General features: G+C 36.3%; 1 protein-coding gene across 1 annotated transcript in view; it reads left to right on the forward strand.

Annotated features, from left to right (window-relative positions):
* The first annotated feature begins 1,115 nt into the window (after positions 1 to 1,115).
* The window catches only part of TTC21B (tetratricopeptide repeat domain 21B), a 42,308-nt gene continuing 19,673 nt past the window's right edge, over positions 1,116 to 23,750 (forward strand). Inside the window, exons 1-18 of the mRNA XM_082314696.1 lie at positions 1,116 to 1,168; positions 1,383 to 1,512; positions 2,590 to 2,700; positions 4,424 to 4,590; positions 6,831 to 6,953; positions 8,156 to 8,313; positions 8,709 to 8,793; positions 10,349 to 10,447; positions 11,043 to 11,235; positions 12,270 to 12,367; positions 12,873 to 13,073; positions 14,957 to 15,086; positions 15,544 to 15,701; positions 17,039 to 17,263; positions 18,027 to 18,265; positions 18,574 to 18,646; positions 19,685 to 19,795; positions 22,829 to 22,967. Coding sequence (XP_082170822.1) covers positions 1,148 to 1,168; positions 1,383 to 1,512; positions 2,590 to 2,700; positions 4,424 to 4,590; positions 6,831 to 6,953; positions 8,156 to 8,313; positions 8,709 to 8,793; positions 10,349 to 10,447; positions 11,043 to 11,235; positions 12,270 to 12,367; positions 12,873 to 13,073; positions 14,957 to 15,086; positions 15,544 to 15,701; positions 17,039 to 17,263; positions 18,027 to 18,265; positions 18,574 to 18,646; positions 19,685 to 19,795; positions 22,829 to 22,967 — 2,461 coding nt within the window. The 5' untranslated portion in view covers positions 1,116 to 1,147. The remainder of the gene's footprint in view (positions 1,169 to 1,382; positions 1,513 to 2,589; positions 2,701 to 4,423; positions 4,591 to 6,830; positions 6,954 to 8,155; positions 8,314 to 8,708; positions 8,794 to 10,348; positions 10,448 to 11,042; positions 11,236 to 12,269; positions 12,368 to 12,872; positions 13,074 to 14,956; positions 15,087 to 15,543; positions 15,702 to 17,038; positions 17,264 to 18,026; positions 18,266 to 18,573; positions 18,647 to 19,684; positions 19,796 to 22,828; positions 22,968 to 23,750) is intronic.

Genomic DNA, 23,750 nt, shown 5'->3' on the forward strand with positions numbered 1-23,750 from the left:
TTTTCTCAAGGAAATAGTTTTGCCACTGTCACTGCAGATTACTGGTCATGGCCACACAAAAATACTCGTTTCTCATACCTATTTTAGGTTTTCAATGTTACAGAAGCCGAAATGTTACTTCAGAACAAGTGGAGCATCGGTTAAACATAACAGGAAATTTTGAGGATCATCTTGGCCAACAAGGAAAAATGAATATGCCTACATACTACTTCTTTGGCACCTTCCTGATGCCGGGTACGAGAAGTGTGTAATGGAGTAGTGCCATGTGTGGTGAATTCGTTAGGAAAGCTTACTCTGAGCGCTCTCCGCTAGAAGAATCGGCTTCACCTACTAATTCAGTGCAAGATGGTTTCACCTTCTTGTATTAAACGGTATTATTGACGGTTTTCACGTTGGATCGGCACCACAACCGTTCTAAAGGAACGTTACTTAGCAATGGTTGCTTCTGGTGTCTAGAAACAACTGAGGATGCTTTCACCTCTAGGAGAAAACCTGAATTTTACTGGTCTTTGCAACTCTGTAATTCCCTAGGAGGAAAGAAAGAGAAAAAAAAGAAGAGAACTTTCTGTATTTGATTTTATCCCATTGCTATTTCATCTGTACAGAGAAGCCTCACATAACTTGAAGTGCTCAGTATTGAGATACATTATGAAACAGATGGAGTGTGGGACACTTAGTCGTATGTCCAGTCCCCAAAAAGCAAGAAAATAAACAAATTCTCAAAGCTTTCCATTCAGCGTTCAGGCAGTGACAGACCAACTGGTGTAAGCACTCCCGAGAGAGAGCCCGCGAGGCCGCCCGTCCCCGCCGACAGGGGGCGCCGCACACCCCCACCAGCACCGCCCGCCAAGGTGTGCTCAAACCCCTCCCCCTGCCCCTCGCACCCAATGGCACGGGACCTCCCTCCCGGGTGGTCCCGCCCCCATCTCCCCAGAGCCCAATGGGCCGCCAGACACGTTCCGGCGTTTTCCACAAGTTTTTCTTCCCGTGTCTTTCCCGCCTCCTTTCCCTCCTAGCCAATGGCAGCGGGCGCTCCTGCTAGCCAGCCAATGGCAGCGGGCGCTCCTGCTAGCCAGCCAATGGCAGCGTGCTGCCAGGCTCTCCTCGCCCTTCCGGAGGCCCCCCTCAGCGGCGCTGGGTAGCAACGATGGACGCTGAGGTGCAACAGGTGGGCGCTGCCGCCGGGCGCCGTCCCGCTCCGGGCCTCTCCGCGGGCGTGGGGCTGCGCAGGGGCTGAGGCCGGCGAGCCGCAGGAGGGGGGGTGGAGCCTGGGACAGGAGGGCGAGCGGCCAGACGGGGTCGGTCGGGGACGGTCAGCGCGGTCTGCTGGCGTCCCGGGGTGAAGCGTTTGCACGAGTGAACCGAGGTCGCCTCTCCCGCAGGCTCTGCTCAATTATTACTGCCAAGAAGGCTACTTCCACCACGTCCGGGCTGCGGCGGATGAGGCGCTGGGGCGGCTGGGCAGCGATCCGGTGTTCCTTTTCTATCGGGCCTACGGCGCCCTGAGGGCAGGTAATGTGGGGCTGGGGGGCTGGTTGCTGTTTTCCTGGCCTGCCGCCGCCCTGGTCTTCCGTGCGTCACAAAATTCAGTCATTAGTCTAGTACACAGAAAGAAAGCAATGTTGCAGAGTCTGAATAGAATGTTTTCCATGTTGGGAAGATTACCAGTGTTTCATGATCTATCACTGCCCCCTCCCAGACCCTCCCTCCAGTTTGAATGAAACTGATCTAGACCACATAGTGCTGAAGTGAGAAATAACGAGTATCTCTCTCTCTTTTTTTTTTTTTTTTTTTTAATGGTTACATGAATGTGGGTCAAGTAAATGGGTTCCTTGGAGAAAATTTGAGCTCTGCCCAAATGGCCCTTGCGTTGTATCACAAAGATAAATTTGCTTGTTCTGGCTAAGATTTCTCCCCTTCAGTGCAACTGTATCTCACTTAGTTGTATCCGTCTGCCCCAGAGGAGCTGACAGCTAATACCTACTGGGAGGATCTTTGTGTATGTTAAACTGTTTTGAGAAGTTTATTTAGCTAAATCAAGGATGTCACAGAATACTAACAAGTAATCCAAAGCAGGGGAGGGCTGTGGCAGGGGGCTAGGAAGGATTCAAAACATTTTGAGGTGGTGTATCTGTTCCCAAACTCCCTGACTTTTTTTGTTTGTTTTACAATCGTACGTTCCTATTTTTCAAGATGTTGTCTCTTCTGTTGATGTTCAAAAGATTGACACAAACAAGGCCAAAAATCCTGGCTATGTAAAGAAAGAAGAGCACAAAGCTCCTGCTCAATGCCCTGTATAAAACAAATAATAAATATGATTTTCATCTTTATGACAGTTGGCAGAACTAGCACATAACTCCTTTCATGTTCTCTGCATTGAGATGCTTTTTTCTTTCTTGTGTCTGTTGAAAAGACTTGCACAAACAAGTGAAAATGGATGTGTGAATAACGAAGGAAGTTATGAAGAAAGTGTTATAAAAAACACAGAAGAAAAAACTGAGGGAAAAATTTAAGTCAGATTGAGGTTTTGAGGCTGATATTCTCTGTCTTGAAAAATGTTATAGCCTATTGTGTTCTTGTTTTCACTAGGTGACATCCAAGAGGGTATTCGACAGCTGGAGTCTATTAAAAACAAGCAGGAGGTGTCACTTTGTACAATGATGGCTCTGATTTATGCCCATAAAAAGAGCCCTTATCCAGGTATGCTTATTAAGACAATACTGCTTCATATTTTAAACAGCTGTGTGTTAACATCTGAGAGTTGTAGGCTAATTCTGCCTAATTTAAAAAGGTATACTCCAGCTTTGCATTTGACATGGTATCTAGTACTGAATTGAGTGACACTTATCAAGATCGTAAACAAAAATACCAAAACACAAAACTGTGAAGAGTAAGACTGAATGTTAAAATAAAACACTAAAAAAAAAAAAATCTGACTTATCTACCATGACAAAAAATCTTTCATGGGGAAAAAAATATAAATCAAGCTTCCTGTGATTGTTGGGCCACAAAAATGGTCAGAGGGATGGAGCACCTCTCCTATGAGGAAAGGCTGGAAGAGCTGGGGTTGTTCAGCCTGGGGAAGAGAAGGCTGCGGGAAGACCTTATTGCAGTCTTTCAATAATGAAAGGGGGCCTACAAGAGAGATGGGGATAGTCTTTTTAGCAAGGCCTGCTGCAACAGGACAAGGGGTAATGGCTTTAAACTAAAGGAGGGTGGCTTCAGACTAGATATAAGGAAGAAATCTTTCACAATGAGGGCAGTGAAACACTGCAATGAGTTGCCCAGAGAAGTCGTAGATGCCCCATCCTTGGAAACATTCAAGGCCAGGCTGGATGGGGCTCTGAGCAACCTGATCTAGTTGTAGATGTCCCTGCCAGTTGCAGGGGGGTTGGACTAGATGGCCTTTAGAGGTTCCTTCCATCCCAAAGCATTCTATGATTCTATGATTGTTCTTCGCTCTTGCCTGATATTGGTTCTTTTGAGCAGAGCTGCAATTTAAGAAGTCATTAAAGCCATGCCATTTTTATCTTTCAAGTTACTCTGACCTTACAAATTGAGAAAAGAATTTTGTGAATGTTGGTATTCCTTTCTCTAATCTAAAAACTGGGATTATTTTGCTAAGAATTATATTCTCAAACACAGTTGGTTTATCAGGTAAACTGAGCTGTCATTAAACTATTGCCCTGGTATGTTCCTGACTGCAGATTTATAACTGTTACTGACAGCCTTGTTAAGCAGTATGATGTGAAACAGCTGTGACTAATGACATCACTCTTATTTGAGCCCCTGAGGATTAATACTGTAGGGCAGCAAAACTAACATGGATTTCAAGACTCTCTGAGAAAGTCATGGCAGTAAGAGTCAGACATCTGATTTTAATGGCTCCTAAAAAAGGACCAGAAATGAATGTGGGTAAAAGAAAATATTTGGCAGTAAGTCCCACACACTAAGTGAAATTTCTCTGTGGGATTAACCTGATGAGAGCAACTGACAATAACGAGGATGTAAGAAACTGAGCTTTAGTGTTAAGAAACACATCACACATTTTCCAGCAATTCTGGAGCTAAATCATCTTGTGTTCAGCATTTTAGGGCTGCTTTACAGTTAACTGTTTGGCAGACATTGTTATAAGCATAAACCTTACTGTCAAGTTTCCATTTATCTGGCAGGAGTCTCAGCTACAGATCTAAGGTTTAAGAAATAGCAGGGGTCTTGCACAAATGGCTATGTTGATGGGAAACCTCTTCTGTCTTTTACATCTATACCTGATTAATATTTTTAACTGGGAGGGATTGTCTGTGCAGTTATCAATATATAATACAGAAAACAACATTCACTTTGGAAGCCCTTGGCTTATGTGCTGCTCTGTTGTAATATCTTGAGATGCTATCAACAAAAGCTCTGAACCAAATCTTTTCAGATCGAGACGCTATTCTAGAGTTGGATGCAAAAATGAAGGAGCAACGTAAAACAGCAGGACAGCAAGCTCTGTACTTTGCTGGCTTATTTTTGTGGCATCTTGGTCGCGAGGACAAAGCCCGTGAATATGTTGATAGAATGATCAAAGTTTCTGGTGGCGGTAAAGAGGTAACTTTTTTTCCTATGTAAAATAGTAATACGACCATGTATACTGTGGACTTATTGCACCAATGCTATTTGGAAGTTTCCTTTAGTTATCTGTTTTGTGTTCTAATACTTGCTTTTCTTAATGTCATAAATTTGACAGGGCTGAGTAGAATTCCCATTATTACTTTTTTGTCTGCTAAGTATTCATTTTCACTTAATAAATGAAAGGTCTGCATTGACCAATGGAAATAATATGCAGTTATGCCAATTTTGCTACTCGATACTGAGCATCATAATTCCTAGCAAAAAACTAAGCGTGATAGTCTCACTAGAGGGAGACGTCTGTTTTCAATGTGACGATTCAAAAATACCCAGAGGACTGGGGATTTAAATTTTCAGTAGTTGTTAAAGGCAAAATTTGCCTAGGGTTTTACTGAATGTAATTTATTTTTAAATCTCTGTAAGTGTTGTATGTAGGAATGTCTTCTGCATTTATATAGAGATATCAAAATTCACTAGAATCTTTAAAGATTAAAGAAGTTTGTGAAAACTTACAGTGTTTTTTTTTTAAAGGAGGTATCGGCTTGAATTCAAGCACAGAAAAAACAAAAAAAGGTTGTTTTTTTTTTTTCTATAGTTAGATGTCTTCAAGGCAGAGCTGTTAAAATTGAATGCATAATTGTTCACTTACGACAGTAGTATTAAACACAAATGTTTCTGAATTGTTCCTCTGTGTGCTTCAGTACATTTATCAATCTGTAATCTACAGTTTTATGGTTTACGTGATATTATGTGAATTAGAAATCTGTAACTATTCTAAATATTAATTTCTGAAATTACATTATGGATTTAAGTAATGGCTTAGCTTTTGAAGTATCACTGATTATTAATTAAAATTGGTAGTTATTTTTAATTACTGGCTGATTTTTTACTAATGAAGAAATAATTAAGGACATCACAAAGCATTAATACATTAATTTCTAAAAAGACTGAGGATATGCCATTTTGGTAAAATAGCAGTGTTTGTGACGCTGCTTATTGAAACCGTAGTAGTGGGTTTTTGTTCGCTTATTTTTGTTTTTATGACATACTATTTGGGAATGTTGCTTAGTAGGAAACATTTCCAGCTGAAGTATTTAATGAGTTTGAAATAATTAATTTTCCTTTTTTACAGAGGGACATGTACATAAAAACATACATTAGCATTTAAATATATAGAAAATAAATAGTTTTCCCTTTTTCTAAGTTCACTTATACTTATCCATTTTCCTCGTTTGACAATACAAAGTTATGTGTACTTCAGATTTATTGGGAGGTGGTTAGGGATGCTTGAGCTCAGTGAAACATTATTTGCTTAGTATATGCAGTTCATTTTGATAAGATACTTTATGTACTCCTTATATGGAAGTAAAATACCTCCCATTTTCTTTAAAATGCTTGAGGATATGAATTTCAGCCAGTTTCTGTTGCATAACAAAATCATGACCCTGATTGTTAGCAATTACAAAATATGGCTCTTCTACTAACCTTTGAGTTCTAAATACATGACTCACTTATTTAATTTTGTACTTTAAATTTTTGTTTTGATGGCAATTATAATTTGGTTAAATAATCCAGGACTTGAAAATAGATTTAATTTACTTAAGCTATAAATGTCTGGAATACGTAAGAAAAATAGAATTTTTAAAAGGTGAAATGTGTCTTTTCATTGAAGGAATTATTACTTGTAATTAAGTAATTTTAAGTACTATATTTTTTTATAGTACTGTTGGGGATTTGGGAAATGTCATATCTTTGCCCTTCACACAGGTTTTTCTTTTTAATCTGACAGTAGAAGAAAAAAACCCAAGTTTCTCCTTTTTCAGCACCCCATAAGTTTCTCAGTGTCTGATACAAACAAAATCTTAAGAAAATATTCTGAAAAAATGTTTGCAGAAAATATTCTTATAGTCTTATGCGATCACTTCTGTGAGGTTTTGTTCTGTCTGCTTAGAATGTTAGACTAGTTCAATGCCATTGTTTTCTTTTAATCCTGTAAGTAAATATACTATTTGATTAATTTAATGCTGGAATGAATTACTAATATTTTAGGTTATGCTAAAGACTGGTTATATTTTAAATATATATTTTAAATAGTTAAAAATAGATATTTTCATTTTAAGTCCTGTTTTATTTTTAGGTTATTTCTACTTATTACTGTATCTAGTATACTTTTTTGCGACCTAGTTAGTGAAGAATTCCCATTTATATTTTGTTTACAGGGGTTGATTTTGAAAGCATGGCTTGATCTCACCTGTGGGAAAGAAACTCACATTAGAAAAGCTGTGAAATATTTTGATGAAGCACTGCAGGAAGGCAATGATGTTTTTGCTCTTCTTGGTAAAGTAAGTTTACTTCATGACTTTAACACTTCCTAAATGTCATATTGATCTTGTAAAGTGATTAGAGAGATGCTGAGAAGAGTTGTCGACAGAACTGCTGTGTGCCATGGCAAAAAAAGTAGTAGTTAAACATTGTAGTGTGATCATCTATTAACATTGCTAACACTCTTTTTTTAATCATCATTATTCTGTTTCAAGTGTTCATTTTGATTATATTTCATTAAGGGAGTGGCACAAATTGTTTTCTTTACACATTTTTCTGTTTCAGAGTTTACTACTTGTTTGTATCACAGACATTGTTACTCATTAATGTAATGTTTGTTTAATATTCTAAAGCTAAATGCAGAAAAAATCGTTCCATGAAAATCAGAAGACAAAAAGTTCAGGAGAGTGTGCAGAATGGTATTTGGTTAGGCGTGTGTGCTTGGCTATATGTGGACTGTTGAGTTCAATTACCAGTATATCTTAAATTTAGTTACTGCAATTAGATTTTAGACAGACAGCTATCTTGTTGTGGCTTAAGAAATTAACTCTCAGAAACTATTATGTTTGCACCATTTCTGTCTCAAAAATATGAAATAAAATGCCATGCACACAGTCACCTGGAACATGGTAAGTAAATTTTAAACATCAAAGCAAATAGAGAATTTAAGCCCTAAATTGTTTTCTACTCGAATTAATTTAAAACTGTGATACTTGATACTTCTGAAGTAGTTTTCTATTTGGAGTATCCTGTAAATTGCTTTATTAAAAAATTGTTAATTTTGGCAACAACAACAACAAGTGACCTACTGAGTGTGGGTTTTCGGATGGTACATACCTCGGGGCTTGAAAAACTGCTTAATCTGTGGGTTGTATTCAATATCCTAAAACTGTGAAATGCTTTATGCAAAATTATTTGACACCTAATAAGACAATTTTACTCTTCAGTTACATATCTCTTTCTTGCTTATAACTGACTAGTAACTTGTAAATGCTGCAATTACCTTTGTTATAGAGTGCTTACCACATACCAGCTTTTACACGTCATCTTTTGCTATTTGATTGTTGCAGTATCTCTAGTTGTGGTTGATGATAAAGTAAAAATATGACTTAAAGATTTTTCTCTCACTAGCTCTTTTTCCTGATTTCTGTATGAAAGAACTGAGTCTTCTCACCTATGTGAGTGTACAGGCTTGTGATGTGACTTCTCTCCCTTCCATTAGGCACAGTATTTTGAGGTCCGACAGAATTATTCAGGAGCTCTGGAAATTGTGAACCAGATAATTGCAAACTTCCCAAACTTCATTCCTGCTTTCATAAAGAAAATGAAGCTACAACTAGCCTTGCAGGACTGGGAGCAGGCAGTTGAAACGGCACATAGGTTGAGTATGAAGTAGCACACCGCTAATTGTGTTCTTGCCATGCTCACACTGTCAGAACGCTTTGAAACAAAAGTAGATAGGTTTCCATTAATTTTTAATGAATTTGCATTAGTTAAATGAGTTTTTTTTAAAAAAATTAAACTAAATTAAGTTTTATTAGAACCCAGCCTTGTAATTCTATGAGGATACTACATCAATACATGAATCCATTTTGGATGGAAGAGGACCTTTTTTGAGATAGGCATGAAGTAACAAAGCTGTGCTTTCAATTGAGAGCTATAATTTAAAGTGGCACTGCAATACAGGTTATTTTATTCCCCTTTTAGGATAAAACAGATGATTCAACAAAGGTTTTGGTTTTGTTTCTTTACATTCACCTTGTGTTTGTCTTTAGACTATTGCAGAAAGATGCCCTTAATTTAGAAGCCATAAGAATGGAGGCACTGCATTATCTGTGCAGGGAAGGAAATATATCTGAGGTGAGTCTTTTTATTAGCAGACTGAGCATAACACAGCCTTTGTAGGGACTAGGTGCTACATGCACTATCTTCTTTCTGTCTTCTCCTCGTATACTTTGTCTGGTCCTGTGCTACACTACTTATCTGCAGGAAGAGGTATATTCACCTATTCTGACTCAAAAGGCTGATCTAGCTTATTGTTGGGGTGTTTTCTGGATGTCAAGGGAAACATAATTTTGTACCTCTATCTTCCCAGAGAACAGGAATCAAGCCAAACGGAAGTCTCTTCTGGACAGTTAATTGAATCATGTTGTTTTAAATCATCAAAGCAATCTTTTATTGCTTAAATGCTCTTCTGATAATAAGTTATTGTAAACCTTCCATTAATTTTAAGTATTTTATTAATTGAAATAAGGGAAATAATGAGGTCTTGTAGTGATAATTCTTTGGAAAAGCGTCATAGTCAACAGTAGTCTGTGATGTTAGGTTGTATAACCTGTGCTTTGTTCACCTTTTTTTGATGATTACTGGGGGTTTTTTTAGCTCTAAGAATTCTCTAACTTTTCCTTCTACTCCCAAGATCCTTTTCTACACAGGGATATATGCATGTATTTTGTACATATAGTGCTTGTGCCACTTTTCAGGAAATATTTTGAAATACATTATCTAAATTGTCATGAAAAATCATTAAATATTTTAAAATATCTTTTTCTCATTATACAAAAAGGCTGGTATAATTTAAGTGGAGATTTAGCCCAAAAGGTAAAGTGTTTTCAGTGTCTTGTAGGTTTTTTTCAAGTTTTAGAGGAAAATAGGTTTTAGGTTGTTTAACACATTTTTAGTTATTGCAAAGAACTCTTTAGTCATTAGTGTATTTATAATCAAATTTAAGTCTTATTTATGCACATTCATAGGAAATATGGAGAAACAGTAACAATTGCAGACTCCAGTTCAGTAAAGCAGTCCAGGAATGAAACTTGCTGGATGTGGTAGGGTGTAAACAAAGGTTTCTGGGGTAGAATGTCACATGTGACTAAGACCCATGTCTAGGAAAATATTAAACCTGATGAGATTTAAACATCATTCAGGTGTCTGCATCTCAAACCATATTAAAAAACTCTGTGTAGCTTATTATTGTAACCCCAGAAATGTCTGAAGTACCTTAGGTGATTTGAGAAACTGCGATGTTAAAAGTCTGAGCATCTGGAAGTGCTTTGGTTTTGAGCACGTGTTTCTGTATCATGCTGAAGCCCGAACAAGATTGACAGATCGGATTCCTCAGACTATCTTGCTTTATGGGACTCTTCTGTTATATCAGATTCAGCTCAAGTCTTTCACTTTCTTTAGAGCGTGTGTAGAGGACACATGATCTACTTTATTGTTGCTTTCCTATTCCAAAGTATTTTTCTAGGAATTCCAAAATAAATCTAACTCCTAGCCCTGAAAACATCTGCGTTTAAATTTCAAGATATTATTGCATAGTAAAATATGTGACTAGTTTATAGTGAAAACTGTTCAAATGTCCTAATCTGTTCATTCTTTCTATTACTTGTTATGTTACCTCTTTTTCTCCAAGGCTTCAGTAAGATTGGGAGACCTAATTAAAGCACTGGACAGGTTAGAACCACATAATTCGCAGCTCTTCTATAAAATGGCTTTAGCTTTCAGTAGAACAGTGAGTATGCTTTTTTTTTCTGAAGCAGCATGCAACTATCTATATGTCCTGTTCTTTGTTTTATTTTCAGTAGACAGATGTTAAATGTCTACTAAAATGTAGAAGACTGCAGACAATTAAAATTGATTACCTTGTGTACCCTTTGGTAACTACATTTTTAAAGCTTTACATTCAGTATGAATTACAATACTTAAGCCATATCATTCCAAAAATGTTTTTACTGCTTGCTTTTAAATGAGAAACAGGTTTCCAATGAAAATATGCTCAAATGTCCACCAACCATATTCTTAATGTAGGAAAGTGACAAGGTTAATCACATAGCCTTGAAACTGAAGGTTTCTTTAATCTTTGTATTTGAGAATCATTTTAAGGAAGTATTCAAAGCAACTATCAACTATTCCTTATTGTATGGTATTTTATACTTATGTTTGAATCCAGCACACTTTAATGTCACAATTTTTATAGAATTACTACAGATTATATTAGTCTTATATGAGATGATGTCTCAACTGCTGCAGCAATATTCAGTGTGTTTTTCTAAGGGAATCTGAAAAATAAGAAAAACTTGAGGTTTAAAGATTATTCTTACAATTAGTGTGGCCGGAACCAACTCATCCTTCAACATGCACAAACCTTAGTTGAAAGAGCATCTGATTTGGCACCTGACAATGCAGAATTTGCTACTGAACTTGGCTACCAAATGATTTTACAAGGGAAAGTGAAAGAAGCTTTAAAATGGTACAAGACTGCTATGACACTTGATGAAACAAGCGTTTCTGCACTAACTGGTAAGGTCTTACACTTTCTTTTGGGTTTTACTGGTCTTAAGACACAGACGATGCTTTTTTGATCAAGTTTTCCTACTACTGCTAGTAGGAAAATCTAAAACTATTAGAACAGAAGCATTGGGCAGTACTTCCTGATTCATGTTATGCTGTCTTCCTTGTAGCAACAGTTTCTCCTTACTGGGTATGTCTTTTGGTCTTCCTTTTGAAAAGTGAAACTTTCTCTATTAGAACTCTCAAAGTAATGGTAATGACAGAGATGTAGCTGTATTTTTTTTTTTTTTAATTTCTGTAGTGCCTAAGAACTAGAAAACTCTTATGTGCTACAAAAATAAAAAATTCAAGGGCAGTTGATAGAACAAGACGTCCATGGCTACATACATGTCTGAATTAGATTGAAAAACATAATCAAGTCAAAACATCTGATACTTTTGATGTACATGTTATGTTCTTTAAAAAAAAATTACTTTTGATAAAGTCCGATTGCTGTCAAGAAAATGGAGAGTAAACATGGCATACTTGCTTCACAGATTTTCCCCTGCATTTTTTCTCCTTGACTATGCCATTGCCTTCTAATTTGAAACTTCAAACAGTACGAAATATTTAGAGGGTAGGAGTAGTTTGTGTGTGTGGTTGGGGGTGTGTGTGGTTTTGTTGTGGTTTTGGTTTTTTTTTTTCTTTAATTTCATCTTGCTTCTTGTACTTGTTCTGAAGTTAGAAGCCAAACTTTATGGTGCTTCTACTTAGTCTAGAACCAGTTGAAGATTTGCTGGTTTTAACTTTGTAGTATAAGGGATGAGGTCTTTCCATGAAACTACTTTATAGCATTGAATATATGAAGGTATCAATTGTGTATCATCTATCCTAGGTATTTCTAAGTACATAAAATCTGCATTACTATAAGACTTGCACTATTATTTCTTCTTGTATCACCACTTTATGAAGAGATTGAGGAGAGAAAAAATTAATTCTGGAAAACAAAGCATGTGCTTGACTAAGAAGATGAATCTGCAATAAAATGTTTAAATATGTTACAGGAATTATCCGTTGTCAGCTAATACAAGGACAATTAGAAGATGCAGAGCAGCAGTTGGAGTTTCTTAATGAAATTCAACAGTCCATTGGGAAATCTGGGGTAGGAGACATCTTCCTTCATTAAAATACTTCAATTACAATCTGAATTGTGGTCTACTAGCTACTTCATGTTCTATATTTCAGTCACTTGAGCAGAGCATTCTTAATGGAGTATTATTGAATCTAAATTTCAGTTTTTCTTCCTATCAATCTAAGTTAATGTCGTGCCTAACTTTGCAACACAACGCTGTTTGCTTGCAGAGCAAAAACATCATTGCCTTCCTGCAGTGCTTTATCTCTGAAAGTTTAAAATATCAGTAAGGGAAGGATATTAATTATTTTCAGGATGTTGTGCTCAGAAAAATGTAGAGCTGCTTGTACAAATTAAAGGAGTGCATTGATATAACAATCATCAGTGTCATTTACAGTGAACATACTAAATATCTTACAGTATCCCTAAATAGAAAGAAGAAATGGCTAACATTATTAATAATGTAGTATTGTGTGAGTAACAGATGAATGTATCTGGAATATGAAGAATGTTTTATTTCTTTCTTTTCCTATAGGAATTATCTTTCTTGCGTGCAGTCCTAGCTATGAAAAAACATAAAAGACAAGAAGAAGTTATTGCCTTGTTGAATGATGTTCTGGATACTCACTTTTCATCTTTGCATGGTTTTCCTCTTGGTGTGGAATATTTTGAAAAACTAAACCCCGATTTCTTGCTAGAAATCATTAGGGAATATCTTAATTTTTGCCCAGCACAGGTAAGCAGCTGTAGATCACATGTGTCTGAAACTGGAAATTATTCTTGGATTTCATTTCGAGATCATGAAGCAAAAACTTAAAAATTTTCCCTCTTAAAATGTCAATTTATTTGAAGTAAAAATATGTCTTAAGATATTACACCACTATTTAAACAAACTAACTATGAAAATACATCTTCTGTGAAGTGGGCAAACTGCAATAATGACACCTGAGAAAACTTGGGATATTTGTGTAATGCGCTGTGTGTGAGTACTTGTACTTTTTTAGTATCTCTTTTGATCAGGAAACTGTAACAAAGCAGTGAATAGAGCTATCTCAATATGAAACTAGGATGTTCACACTGACAATCCTATTCTTGAAATATTTTTGTCAGCTCAGGATATCTTTTCAATATACATATGTTCTTTCTTCATTTCAATGTCTTTTGTGTGTTGGTAAAAATCAATGGAATACTACTTTTTTATATTATTATTATTTTTATTATTATTACTAATTCCAAAGAAAAATATCACTTACTTAAATGGCTAATATTCTGTGACTGAATTTGCTTGTGCTAGTTTTGGCAACAAAGGCATGTAGAACTTAATAAATTGAACAGAGACCTGACACCTCTAAAGCTGAAGAAACACATTTAAAAGTTTCTTTAAATAGCGTCTTCCTTAAATAGATTATTCTTCTGAAATAGCTGGCAGCTGACTCTTGTTATCCTGTCATTAGCAGATTTCTAGTCTGATTATAGAACCTTCCCATAAATACTTGTTTGCCTGTTAGATTTTAAAACTGCACATAAACAAGTAGTTTTCCATTGTTATGATCTGTCCCACCATCTATAATGAAATGGTAACGTATGAAAGCCTAAAACATCAGTAGCAATGACAATTTCATGTCACAGATGGAGATAAATAAGAAGCATCTTGTCTTCTACGAGGTAGTGTCTTGTTTGAAGACTTCCCTGGGGTGTATTCCAGAAGTACCTAATAGCTATGATGGTTTTTAATTTGGAATGAAAACTGGTTTTCATGAACTATTGTCTGTAGAAAGATTTGTAAAAGAAAATATAGGCTTTTCCTGAAGTTTCATTATTTCTTTATTGCAAAAAAGAGTTTGTATTATTAGAAAGTGAGGAGTTTAGCCAGGTGGTGGAGGCTTCCAGTTTGATAGTGGAGGATTGCTGCTTCCCCAGGGCATGGGTCCTGTGGAAATGTTAGCTGTGAACAGAAGGATCTTTAGGTTGCCTTTTCCTTTTTTATATATAACAGTTGGCAATTAGCTAAAGTAATAGAGGGAAATGAACAATGTTTCTGATAATGAGCAACTAAAATCTGGTACATTGTACTAGCAATTTACATGAAAGTAGCTACTTCTCAGCTGCTATTTTCAGTTTGTTGCTAGCAGCATGGATATGTTCTGTGGCATGGAATGAGGGTAGGAGGGACAGGAGCAGAACCTTTTCTTCTCATCTTTCTGGTCATTCATTGCAACTTCAGCTCTCTTGAAGTTTAGTTCATGTTACTATTGCGTTGGATGAGTTGGCATGGTAATTCAGAGTATGTCGCCAAATGTTTATGGACTGACTCTTCAGCTTATGTCAGGTCTAAAGCGTTTTATCATCCTTGAAGTCCATGAGGCTGTCTTGTGTTCCTGCTGATATCAAGAAGTTGCCCTCTTAAATTTAAAACATTTTTGCTTCTTCTCAATGACAGCTTTCAGCTTTTTGGGCTGAAGAAAATAACAACGCTTTGCTGTTACTCATTTTGGTTTAAAGTGAAGCTCAGACTTAGAGTGAAATCTAAATCCAAAACCTGTCAACTGAAGTGTTGGTTTTTGTTTGTTTGGGTGGCTTTTATTTTTTTATTTTTTTATTTTTTTTTTTTACTCCTAGCCTGCAAGTCCTGGGCAGTCTCCTTCACCACTTCTTAAGCACTGTGCTTCTGTTCTTGAAACTGTGGTAAAAACTGTGCCTGGTCTTCAACAAGCTGTCTTTTTAATTGCAAAAGTGAAATACTTGTCAGGTAATAGTTATATAAATGGTTAGCTAGCCACCTCTTTAGTTTTTTTAATATAAAAAATTAATTTCATACTTTTAAATCATAATGAATGTTTTTCTTTCACTGCAGAACACTGCATTACAGCTAAATGAAGAACATTTGCGCTGCCTTTCTTTGCGATTTGTATGAGCGTATCTTAATTATACAGACACATAAATATGGTATTTTTTAATCTATTGCTTCCAAAAAACATCACTTATTGAGTGATTCACAGATGGAACAATGGGAAGATATCTTACCTTTGAGCTGATTTGATTTCTTTTCATAGCCACATAATACTTTGTATATGAGTTTATTCACTAAATGCTCATGTTTATTTTCAAAAAATTATAAAATTGGTGAATAATTAATAAATGCTGTATATTTAACCTCTGTATTTCATATCAACTACTTTTTCACTTTCCCTTTTTTAACTTCCTAGGGGATATTGAAGCAGCCCATAGTAATCTACATTACTGTCTTGAAAGGAATCCTTCGTACGCAGATGCACACTTACTGATGGCCCAGGTGTATTTGGCTCAAAACAATACTAAACTATGTTCTCAATCCTTGGAACTTTGTCTGAGCTACAATTTTGAGGTGAGTTGGACAAAAGAATGAAACCATTTTGTTCAGTCAATCCTCTGAAGTTGTATGCTTAATTTTTAAACTGAACTTTTTGACTCTTTCACTACAAATTTAGTATCTAAATGTTTATATGAACATGGTATCTGAATATTTATCAAAGAAATGACCACAACGACAAACTAATACCTTATTACAACATATCGGAATTGTTTTGAAATACAAAAGAAAGAAATGGTAGCTTTTTCTCAAATTCTTACATAAATATTAAAAACATGTTCTATAAACAGAATTTGTAATTCAGACTGACCTTGCAACAGTCTTTAAAAGACAGCATAGAAGGACATGAAGTGTGATCTAATGTTGTTTCTGGACTTTTTGCACAGATGTACAATTGCTAATGAAGATATGCACAGATGCATGAGGGTATAAGAAGGGGTCTGTAGTTACCCCTTGACAGTTCATGCTGCATTAAGCACTCTAAATGCTAAAAGAGTAGCCATATTCTGTGCGCTCTTCCATTAATGTCACATCTTTGTCCATCTTTTCTGACCCTTCAGAAGCAAATTTGGTAAATTAAGCACTGTATTTGAAAACTCACTCTTTTGCAGTGGTCCTCACCAGTTTTATTTCTTGAGGCTAATACATTGCAGTATGGGATTTTGTATTTGTTTACATCAGTGGAACCTTAAGTATGAATAACATTGAATTGGAAACACTCTACAGAACTCTTATTAGGCCTGAGTTGTGTGAAGTCTCTTGACAGAGCTTAGCTGAAAAGTGACAAACTACCATTGACATGCTCCCATCTTGGTTCCTTCCTCCAAGTGATGGAAGAAAGCTGAAGATTAACTACCTACTTAGGAGACACTGAGGTGCTTGCGACTTTGTACACAGTTACGTTTCCCTTATCGACATTTCCTTTTCATGTGAAGTATGTTTTAAGAAGGTGGAGAAACGGCAGGCAGGACTTGTGCCAAATAATAATTGTATACTACTTCTAATTAATAGCCTAATGAAGTGTGCATACAGCAGTGTGGGAGACGCTTAAAATCTGTTAGAATTCAGTCTAGTTTCAAATAATGCTGTAGCAAATGTTTTTCTATCCCAGTCCCATCTCATTTAATAGTTTTTCATTTTTAGTTAAAAACGTACTTAATTACTAGTTTGTATACTCTTTGAAAATTCTAATTTTTCATAAGTAAATTACTGAAATTGAAATTGGATATATTTGGAGGAAAGAAGGAACTGAAGTCTATATTTAAAAAAAAAAAACAAACTTCTTTCAAGGGGTTTGAATACTATGCATAAAGTAAAATTTGGAAACTCCTTATCTCATTATATTTTATTAGGTGAGAGAACATCCTGTTTATCACTTAATTAAGGCCCAAACCCAGAAGAAGATGGGAGAATTATCAGAAGCTATTAAGACCTTACAGATGGCAAAGAACTTACCTGGAATGAGAAAACCTGCAGCTTCCTCAAAAACTAAAGGAAAAAGAATTGAAATTGATGCAAGTGATCGTGTGTCTGTCTTCCTAGAGTTAGTAGAAGCTCATCGTTTGAATGGAGAACCGGTAAGATGGCAAACTTGTTAAGACGTAATACATACCTGAAAAAACTTCCTCTTCCCATTAGCAGAAGTATCTATCCTCATTAGCTCAGAATAGAAAACCATCACTTCGTTTACCAAGAGGATTTCCTTGGTAAAATTTCCACGATGTTAATATCTGACTTGACAGCTTGTACCTAAAATTGTGCGGGGGGGGGGGAACCTACTTTCAGGTGCTCAATTTTGAGTGTACAAAACCCCTTTTAATTTAGAGGAGGAGATACTGTTGATGTTCATGTGCTGGCATGTAGATTCTTGTTTTGCGGTCAGAATGCTATTAGAAGTATTTTTGGATCATGCCCTTTGTGTAGCAGCATCCTTACTATCAGCTGTATGTTATAAACAGTAGGACACTACATATGAATAAGAATATAAGAGAAGCTATACAATTGTGTAGTTGGACGCGACCTCTGGAGGTCATCCTGCTCAAAGCAAGACCTGTTAGAGCAAGGTGCTAAAGACATTGTCCAGTTGAATTTTGAGCTTCTCCTTGTATATATGCAATGCAAATGTTATTTTCTCAACTAAAACTTTTTCTGGTATTTCATATCACAAATTTTATTTACAAAATCAACAGGAAAAACAAAACAAAACGTTTTTAATGTTTTAGCAAAACAAATGGATACTATGGTTTGGGTTTTTTGTGGGTTTTGTTGCTTATGATGCCTTTATTTTTGACTGTTGAACAACAGGATATACATTAATTCTATTGGGTTTATTGTTTGCAGCATGAAGCTGCTATAATACTGCAAGACGCCATTAATGAATTTTCTGGAACTCCTGAGGAACTAAGAGTTGTGATTGCAAATGCAGATCTGGCAATTGCTCAAGGAGATGTTGAACAAGCCTTGACTATGCTCCGAAATATTACTCCTGAACAGCCTTACTTTGTACAAGCTAAAGAAAAAATGGCAGATATTTATCTTCACTACAGGAAAGATAAGAAGTTATATGCTGGCTGCTATAGGTAAAAGTTCGTGATGTGTGTACATATTTTCCTAGATGTTTAATGGTAACATGGTGAGCTCATTTTTTCCTGTTCTACTACTGTGAAATATTTAGTGACATAATGAATTCATTTGAGTAAGTGTTGTAACATTTAAAACAGTAATTGGCAGTCCTATTCTGGAAAGATATCTCAGATTCTTTTGTTTTATTTCCAGAAATAAAAACTAAAATCTGCAAAGGATAAAATTGTTGGGCCCTATTGGTTGTTGTTTAGATACCCGTATTGACATGTTAAATATTGAGCAAGGTTCTGTCTTCTGTTTGCAGAGACCTAGTAGAAAAACTGCCAAGTGCTCATACTTTTCTTCTTCTTGGTGATGCATACATGAATATTCAAGAGGTAAGTGCTTGCTAGAGATGAATAGAATGATTGAGTCACTTGTTGACTTTGGCAAGTTGAGACAATGTAGCATGCTGACTCTTATTGATTAGTAGTTGGCAAACAGAAACTGCTTTAGGATGTAAAAAAACATAATTACTGGCTACAAATGTAACTGTTCTAAGCTCAAAGAAAAAGCTGTTGAAAGTGTATTTCTTCAATAACTGACTGGGTGAAAGTCAAGGAGAGAATTTTCTCTAGAAGAACATTGACCCATAAGACTAACAAAAATCTAAAGTGAGAGTTAAATTAAATTCAGAAAGAAGTTGGAGATGTTTAGAGGAGTTCTGAAGCTTAGAATAATTCTAGGTAATTTAGTTCTCATACTGGAATTTTTATTTAAAAAATGTAAATTATTGAATTCCTATACATTTTTTATATCCTTTGCTTTCTTGATGAACTGGAAATGTTATTCAGTATTTGTAGAAGACAATGTAGTCAAGTGGACATAGGAATTTGAAGGATACACATTTAAATTCATATTTTGAAAGAATAGCTAGGGTTAGGACATACAACTAATAGTTTAGATTACTAGTTTGGAGATCTGTAGGTGATTAATGGTTGATTACTTATTAATGTTTGTGTGTAGTTTTCTCCTCAATGAAGAATTATAAAGCAAAAGGGAAATTGTTTAGATTTGCTATAATATGGCTAGAGGAGAGAAATGGATGATCGTCCAACACAGTAATAAGTTTGCATAAGTTTGTTAAATAGTGAAAATAGTAGTAGAGAAATTTCAGTAGAAAAAGAACCAGATTAATTCAAACTCATTTGTTTGCCAAGTTCTCTCCACATTCTGTTTTAGCACGGAAATGTAAATTCACGTGAGCTTTGCTCTTCCTGCAATTTCATAGTGACCATTTTTCTCTCAAAAGTCTTGTAGCTTGTGAACCAGTAGTACTTAGTGGTCATTCCTGGAGGTCTTATCAGATTTTGTTTTCTTCAAAAACTTTTTATCTTAATCCTTGACTTCTTTGTTTTTATCTCTTACTGTTGAAGCCTGATGAAGCCATAGAAGTCTACGAGCAGGCCTTGAAGAAAAATCCAAAAGATCCAGCTTTAGCAAGTAAAATTGGGAAAGCCCTCATCAAAACGCATAACTATTCAAAGGTATTCTATAAGTACTGTATTAGGCTAATTAAGTATTGTGTCCGTTATTGTCAATATGGGGGCTTTGCCTGATTTTGTTTTCAGGTTGGGTAGAAGAAGCACTTCACTTTAAGCGCTATACAGACTTCTTATCCTGAAAGTAACTTTATAGATCCCCTTGAAAATATCTGGTCAGTCGCTCTGTGGCCCTTGCACAGGCCAGGGAAGGGAAGAAAGTATTTTGGGACAGCCTGGGAAGGAAGCAAGCAGGGCTGTAATGCTGGGGAAATGGTGTGATTGTACCTTTAGTACTTACATACAGGAATCTTGAACTTGGGTTTTTTATGTTTTGTTTACATCTCACTGAGCCTTTTAATACAATGTTCTTAAATAGTCTCCGTGTTGCCAAAAAGACTTAACTGTTTTGTGCATACAGTATTCTGCATATGTGCTGTGAAAGAAGCTGAGAGTTTCTCATGTCTTTTTTGGAGGAAGCCAACATCTTCCCGAGCTGGCATGTCCCTTCTGTACAAGTGGCTTTGACATGGCTGATAAACAAGTTTAAATTCCAGAGGAATCAGTGCCAACTTCCTAATTTTCAGTATCTGCTCTTTTTTCTCATCCCTTGTATTGAAATAACAAACAGTAAACGGGTACACAAAGTGCCTGGGAGATCAAGTAAGAAAAATGGCTTTGTGCTTTGTTGTGGCAGCACGTCTTCCATAAATGCTTAGCACAATCTTCCTCTGTACTTATGGAAGTTATTTCAAATGATGGTGTATCTATCTGTCTTGGACCTGGAAGAACTTAAAAGGAGGGCTACAAATATGACCAGGGGGCTGGAGCACCTCCCCTATGAGGACAGGCTGAGAGGGTTGAGGTTGTTTAGCCTAGAGAAGTCAAGTCTCTGGGCAGACCTTATAGCAGCCTTCCAGTACTTAAAGGGAGCCTACAGGAAAGATGGGGAGGGATTCTTTGTCAGTGAGTGTAGTGATAAGACGAGGGGTAATGGTTTTAAACTGAAAGAGGGTAGATTTAGATTAGATATTAGGAAGAAATTCTTTACTGTGCGGGTGGTGAGATACTGGAACAGGTTGCCCGGAGAAGTTGTGGATGCCCCCTCCCTGGAAATGTTCGAGGCCAGGTTGGACGGGACTTTGAGCAACCTGATCTAGTGGAAGGGGTTCCTGCCTGTGGCAGGGGAGTTAGAACTGGGTGATCTTTAAAGTCCCTCCCAACCCAAGCCATTCTATGATTCTGTGAAATGCATTTTCTGCCTTGGATTCAGGACAGGTCTATTAGGACTCCCATCATCACCTGGGATGAGGGTCAGGCTTAATTCTGATTGAAGGTTCCAGTCTGAATTTGTGTATTACCAGCTTAGATAAGTGATACTGCATGGACTCTTTCAAGCAATGTACTAATATGCCATCATCTTACTTGTTTAAAGATGCATGTTTATTACCATTGTGCCAGGAGGTTGCCTAAGGATAAACATGGTGTTAGCTCCGTGGAATAAACCCAAAGGTTCTCCATCTTTTGGGAATGTCTATTCAGTAGATTTTTTTTTTTTTTTTTTTTTTTTTTTCTCCCCTCAGGAAGGCAATTAATGACCAAGCAAGTTACCAAGCAGTGACTGGGGAGTTCTATGGCATAGAAATGCCACTACAGATTTCTTTCTTATCACATTGAATGTGAAATATTCAGTGTGTTGTTCCAGGGAATATACAGTTTTTCTATTTGTGATGTATGGGCTGGTTCTTGCATATGTGCAACGTGATAAGTCAATGCTACTTTCACTGTTTTCAGGTCAGATAGAAAGAAGCCTTTCACTTTAAAGCACTAAACAGTTTTTTATCCCGAAAGTAAGTTTGTAGATCCCCTTCAAAATACCTGGCCGAAGGCACGGTTACACGTTGGTGGATACAAATCTGGTGAATTGTAGTTCTGGTGACTTGCAGTTTATATGGTTTTGGGCCTGCACTCAAAACTGTTTAATTACTTCTCCATTGACCCAGTCTTGTTACATCTCCTAGCTTTAACATTGGCTAGGAGAGCAGTAATGGAGACTTTAACTTACTGTAGGAAAAACAGAAGAAAATGTTTGGGGAAAACTTGCAGGAGCAAATTATTTTTTTCTTTGGGCAACCTCAAACTACTGGAGGGTGTCTCCAAATTGTGTTTTGTGTTTGCAGTGTTAGAATTTTCACTTGCTTCTGTTCAGGTCACTATTACAAGCAACTCAGTAACTGATTCCTATCTTGCTTCATGATACTTCAGACCTAATGTACTGTGAGGGTTCCTAGAGTTGCTATAGGAAAGCTTGTAATCTACATGGTGATGAGTGTTTTATGGGCTTTAATTTTTCATTTTGAGGCTTCAGCTATATTATCCTTAGAATCCTTAAGCCTAAACAGGTAAGCTGCCTGATATGTGCATTATTATGCATGTTTAAACATGTTCTATTTTAAAACAATACAAGTTATAAAACATCACACAGTAATTTTGGAAATGTAACTTTTCAATATAATTCCAGTTCTAACTTTTCCCTTTACTTGGAGAAGTAACATTCTATTTCAAGACTATTTAAGTTGGTATTTTGAAGTGGGTTTTTTTGGTAAACTTATGGAGTAATAGTTTATTGATCTAGAATATTGGGTTTTTTTTCCTTGAGTAAATATTTGACTTTTTTTAATTGATATGATTGTCAGTTTTTATGTATAAAAATGCAAAGAGAAAAGACTCCTTTCTATTAGATTATGCTTAGTTGATATTTTTAAACTTTTCCTTACTTCTTTTATCTTCATGTTTGGCAGGTAGACTTTGGAAAAATTTGTCCTTTGTATACAGTAAAACAGAACTTTATAACTCCAGTCTGGCTGGAATTGTACAACTTCAGTACCTAATGAAAATGTGGTTTAATTGGCAGTGATCCTGTCAAAAATAGAATGTGATAATGTGGTTAGGCTATGTAAATGCATGCTTATCAAGCGAGGGTGTTGTCTTTAAGATTTGTCTTCAAATAATACTCAGATTTTTGTTTCTTCCTTTTAGGCAATCAGTTACTATGAGGCTGCATTGAGAAGCGGTCAACAGAATTTCCTTTGCTATGATTTGGCTGAGCTCTTAATGAAGCTGAAGCAGTATGAAAAGGCAGAAAAAGTACTTCAGCAAGCTTTAGATCATGAGCCTGGTAGGAATGTTATTAATTTACAGCAAAACGTACAATTTCTACTGTTGTTTGTGGTTTCTGCGTGATTCTAAGGAATAAACAAGTTCCATATAAACTTCTTTTGAACTGTAAAACATAGGAAACTATTAAGTGATAAATGAGAAATGCACTCTGAAATAAATTTCACTTACATTCAAAGGTGCTTTTGTGAGGACTTTTAAACTTGGAACATCTGTGGTAGGCGAAGTCAGTAAATACAATAGCAGAGCTCCACACATGCAAGGTTGTTTCTCTTCTGAGCTAACAAATGTTCTGATTCTGAATTGATCAAGTATAGATGAGTCATTCCTGCTGTTAGGGAATGGTTGTTTAGGTGGTAAATGCTACCCACTATCCTTCAGAGCAAAGAGGTTGAACAGGTTGAAGGTGTCTCTTCGGACCCTCTTTTACATGTTAGGAATATGCACTTACAAAGCTAAAACTTCTGGATTTTTTCCTTGTTTTTGTTAAAAGGCAATTAAGAAGTTTTAAGGTGTTTAGTGTGAGCTATTAAGCTATACAATTAATTAAGGAAATATTTTTGCAGTGGTTTAATTATGTTTGTTAACTTTTGTGGCTATCTGAATACAGAAACAGTTAGTATTATCAAATTTTATTACGCGGCCATTCTGTAAGTTTTTCTTACGTCGCTATTTTACTGGTCTTTCATACTGTGCAGGGGAGTGCTGGTTTTCTGTCTTGTTTACTTCTTACTGAAAAAATCCTCTGATTTAATGTTATATTCCTGTCTTAGTTAAGCCTTTG

This window comes from Platalea leucorodia (genome assembly GCF_965183815.1).
Source record: "Platalea leucorodia genome assembly, chromosome: 5".
In the NCBI taxonomy this organism is placed as follows: domain Eukaryota; kingdom Metazoa; phylum Chordata; class Aves; order Pelecaniformes; family Threskiornithidae; genus Platalea; species Platalea leucorodia.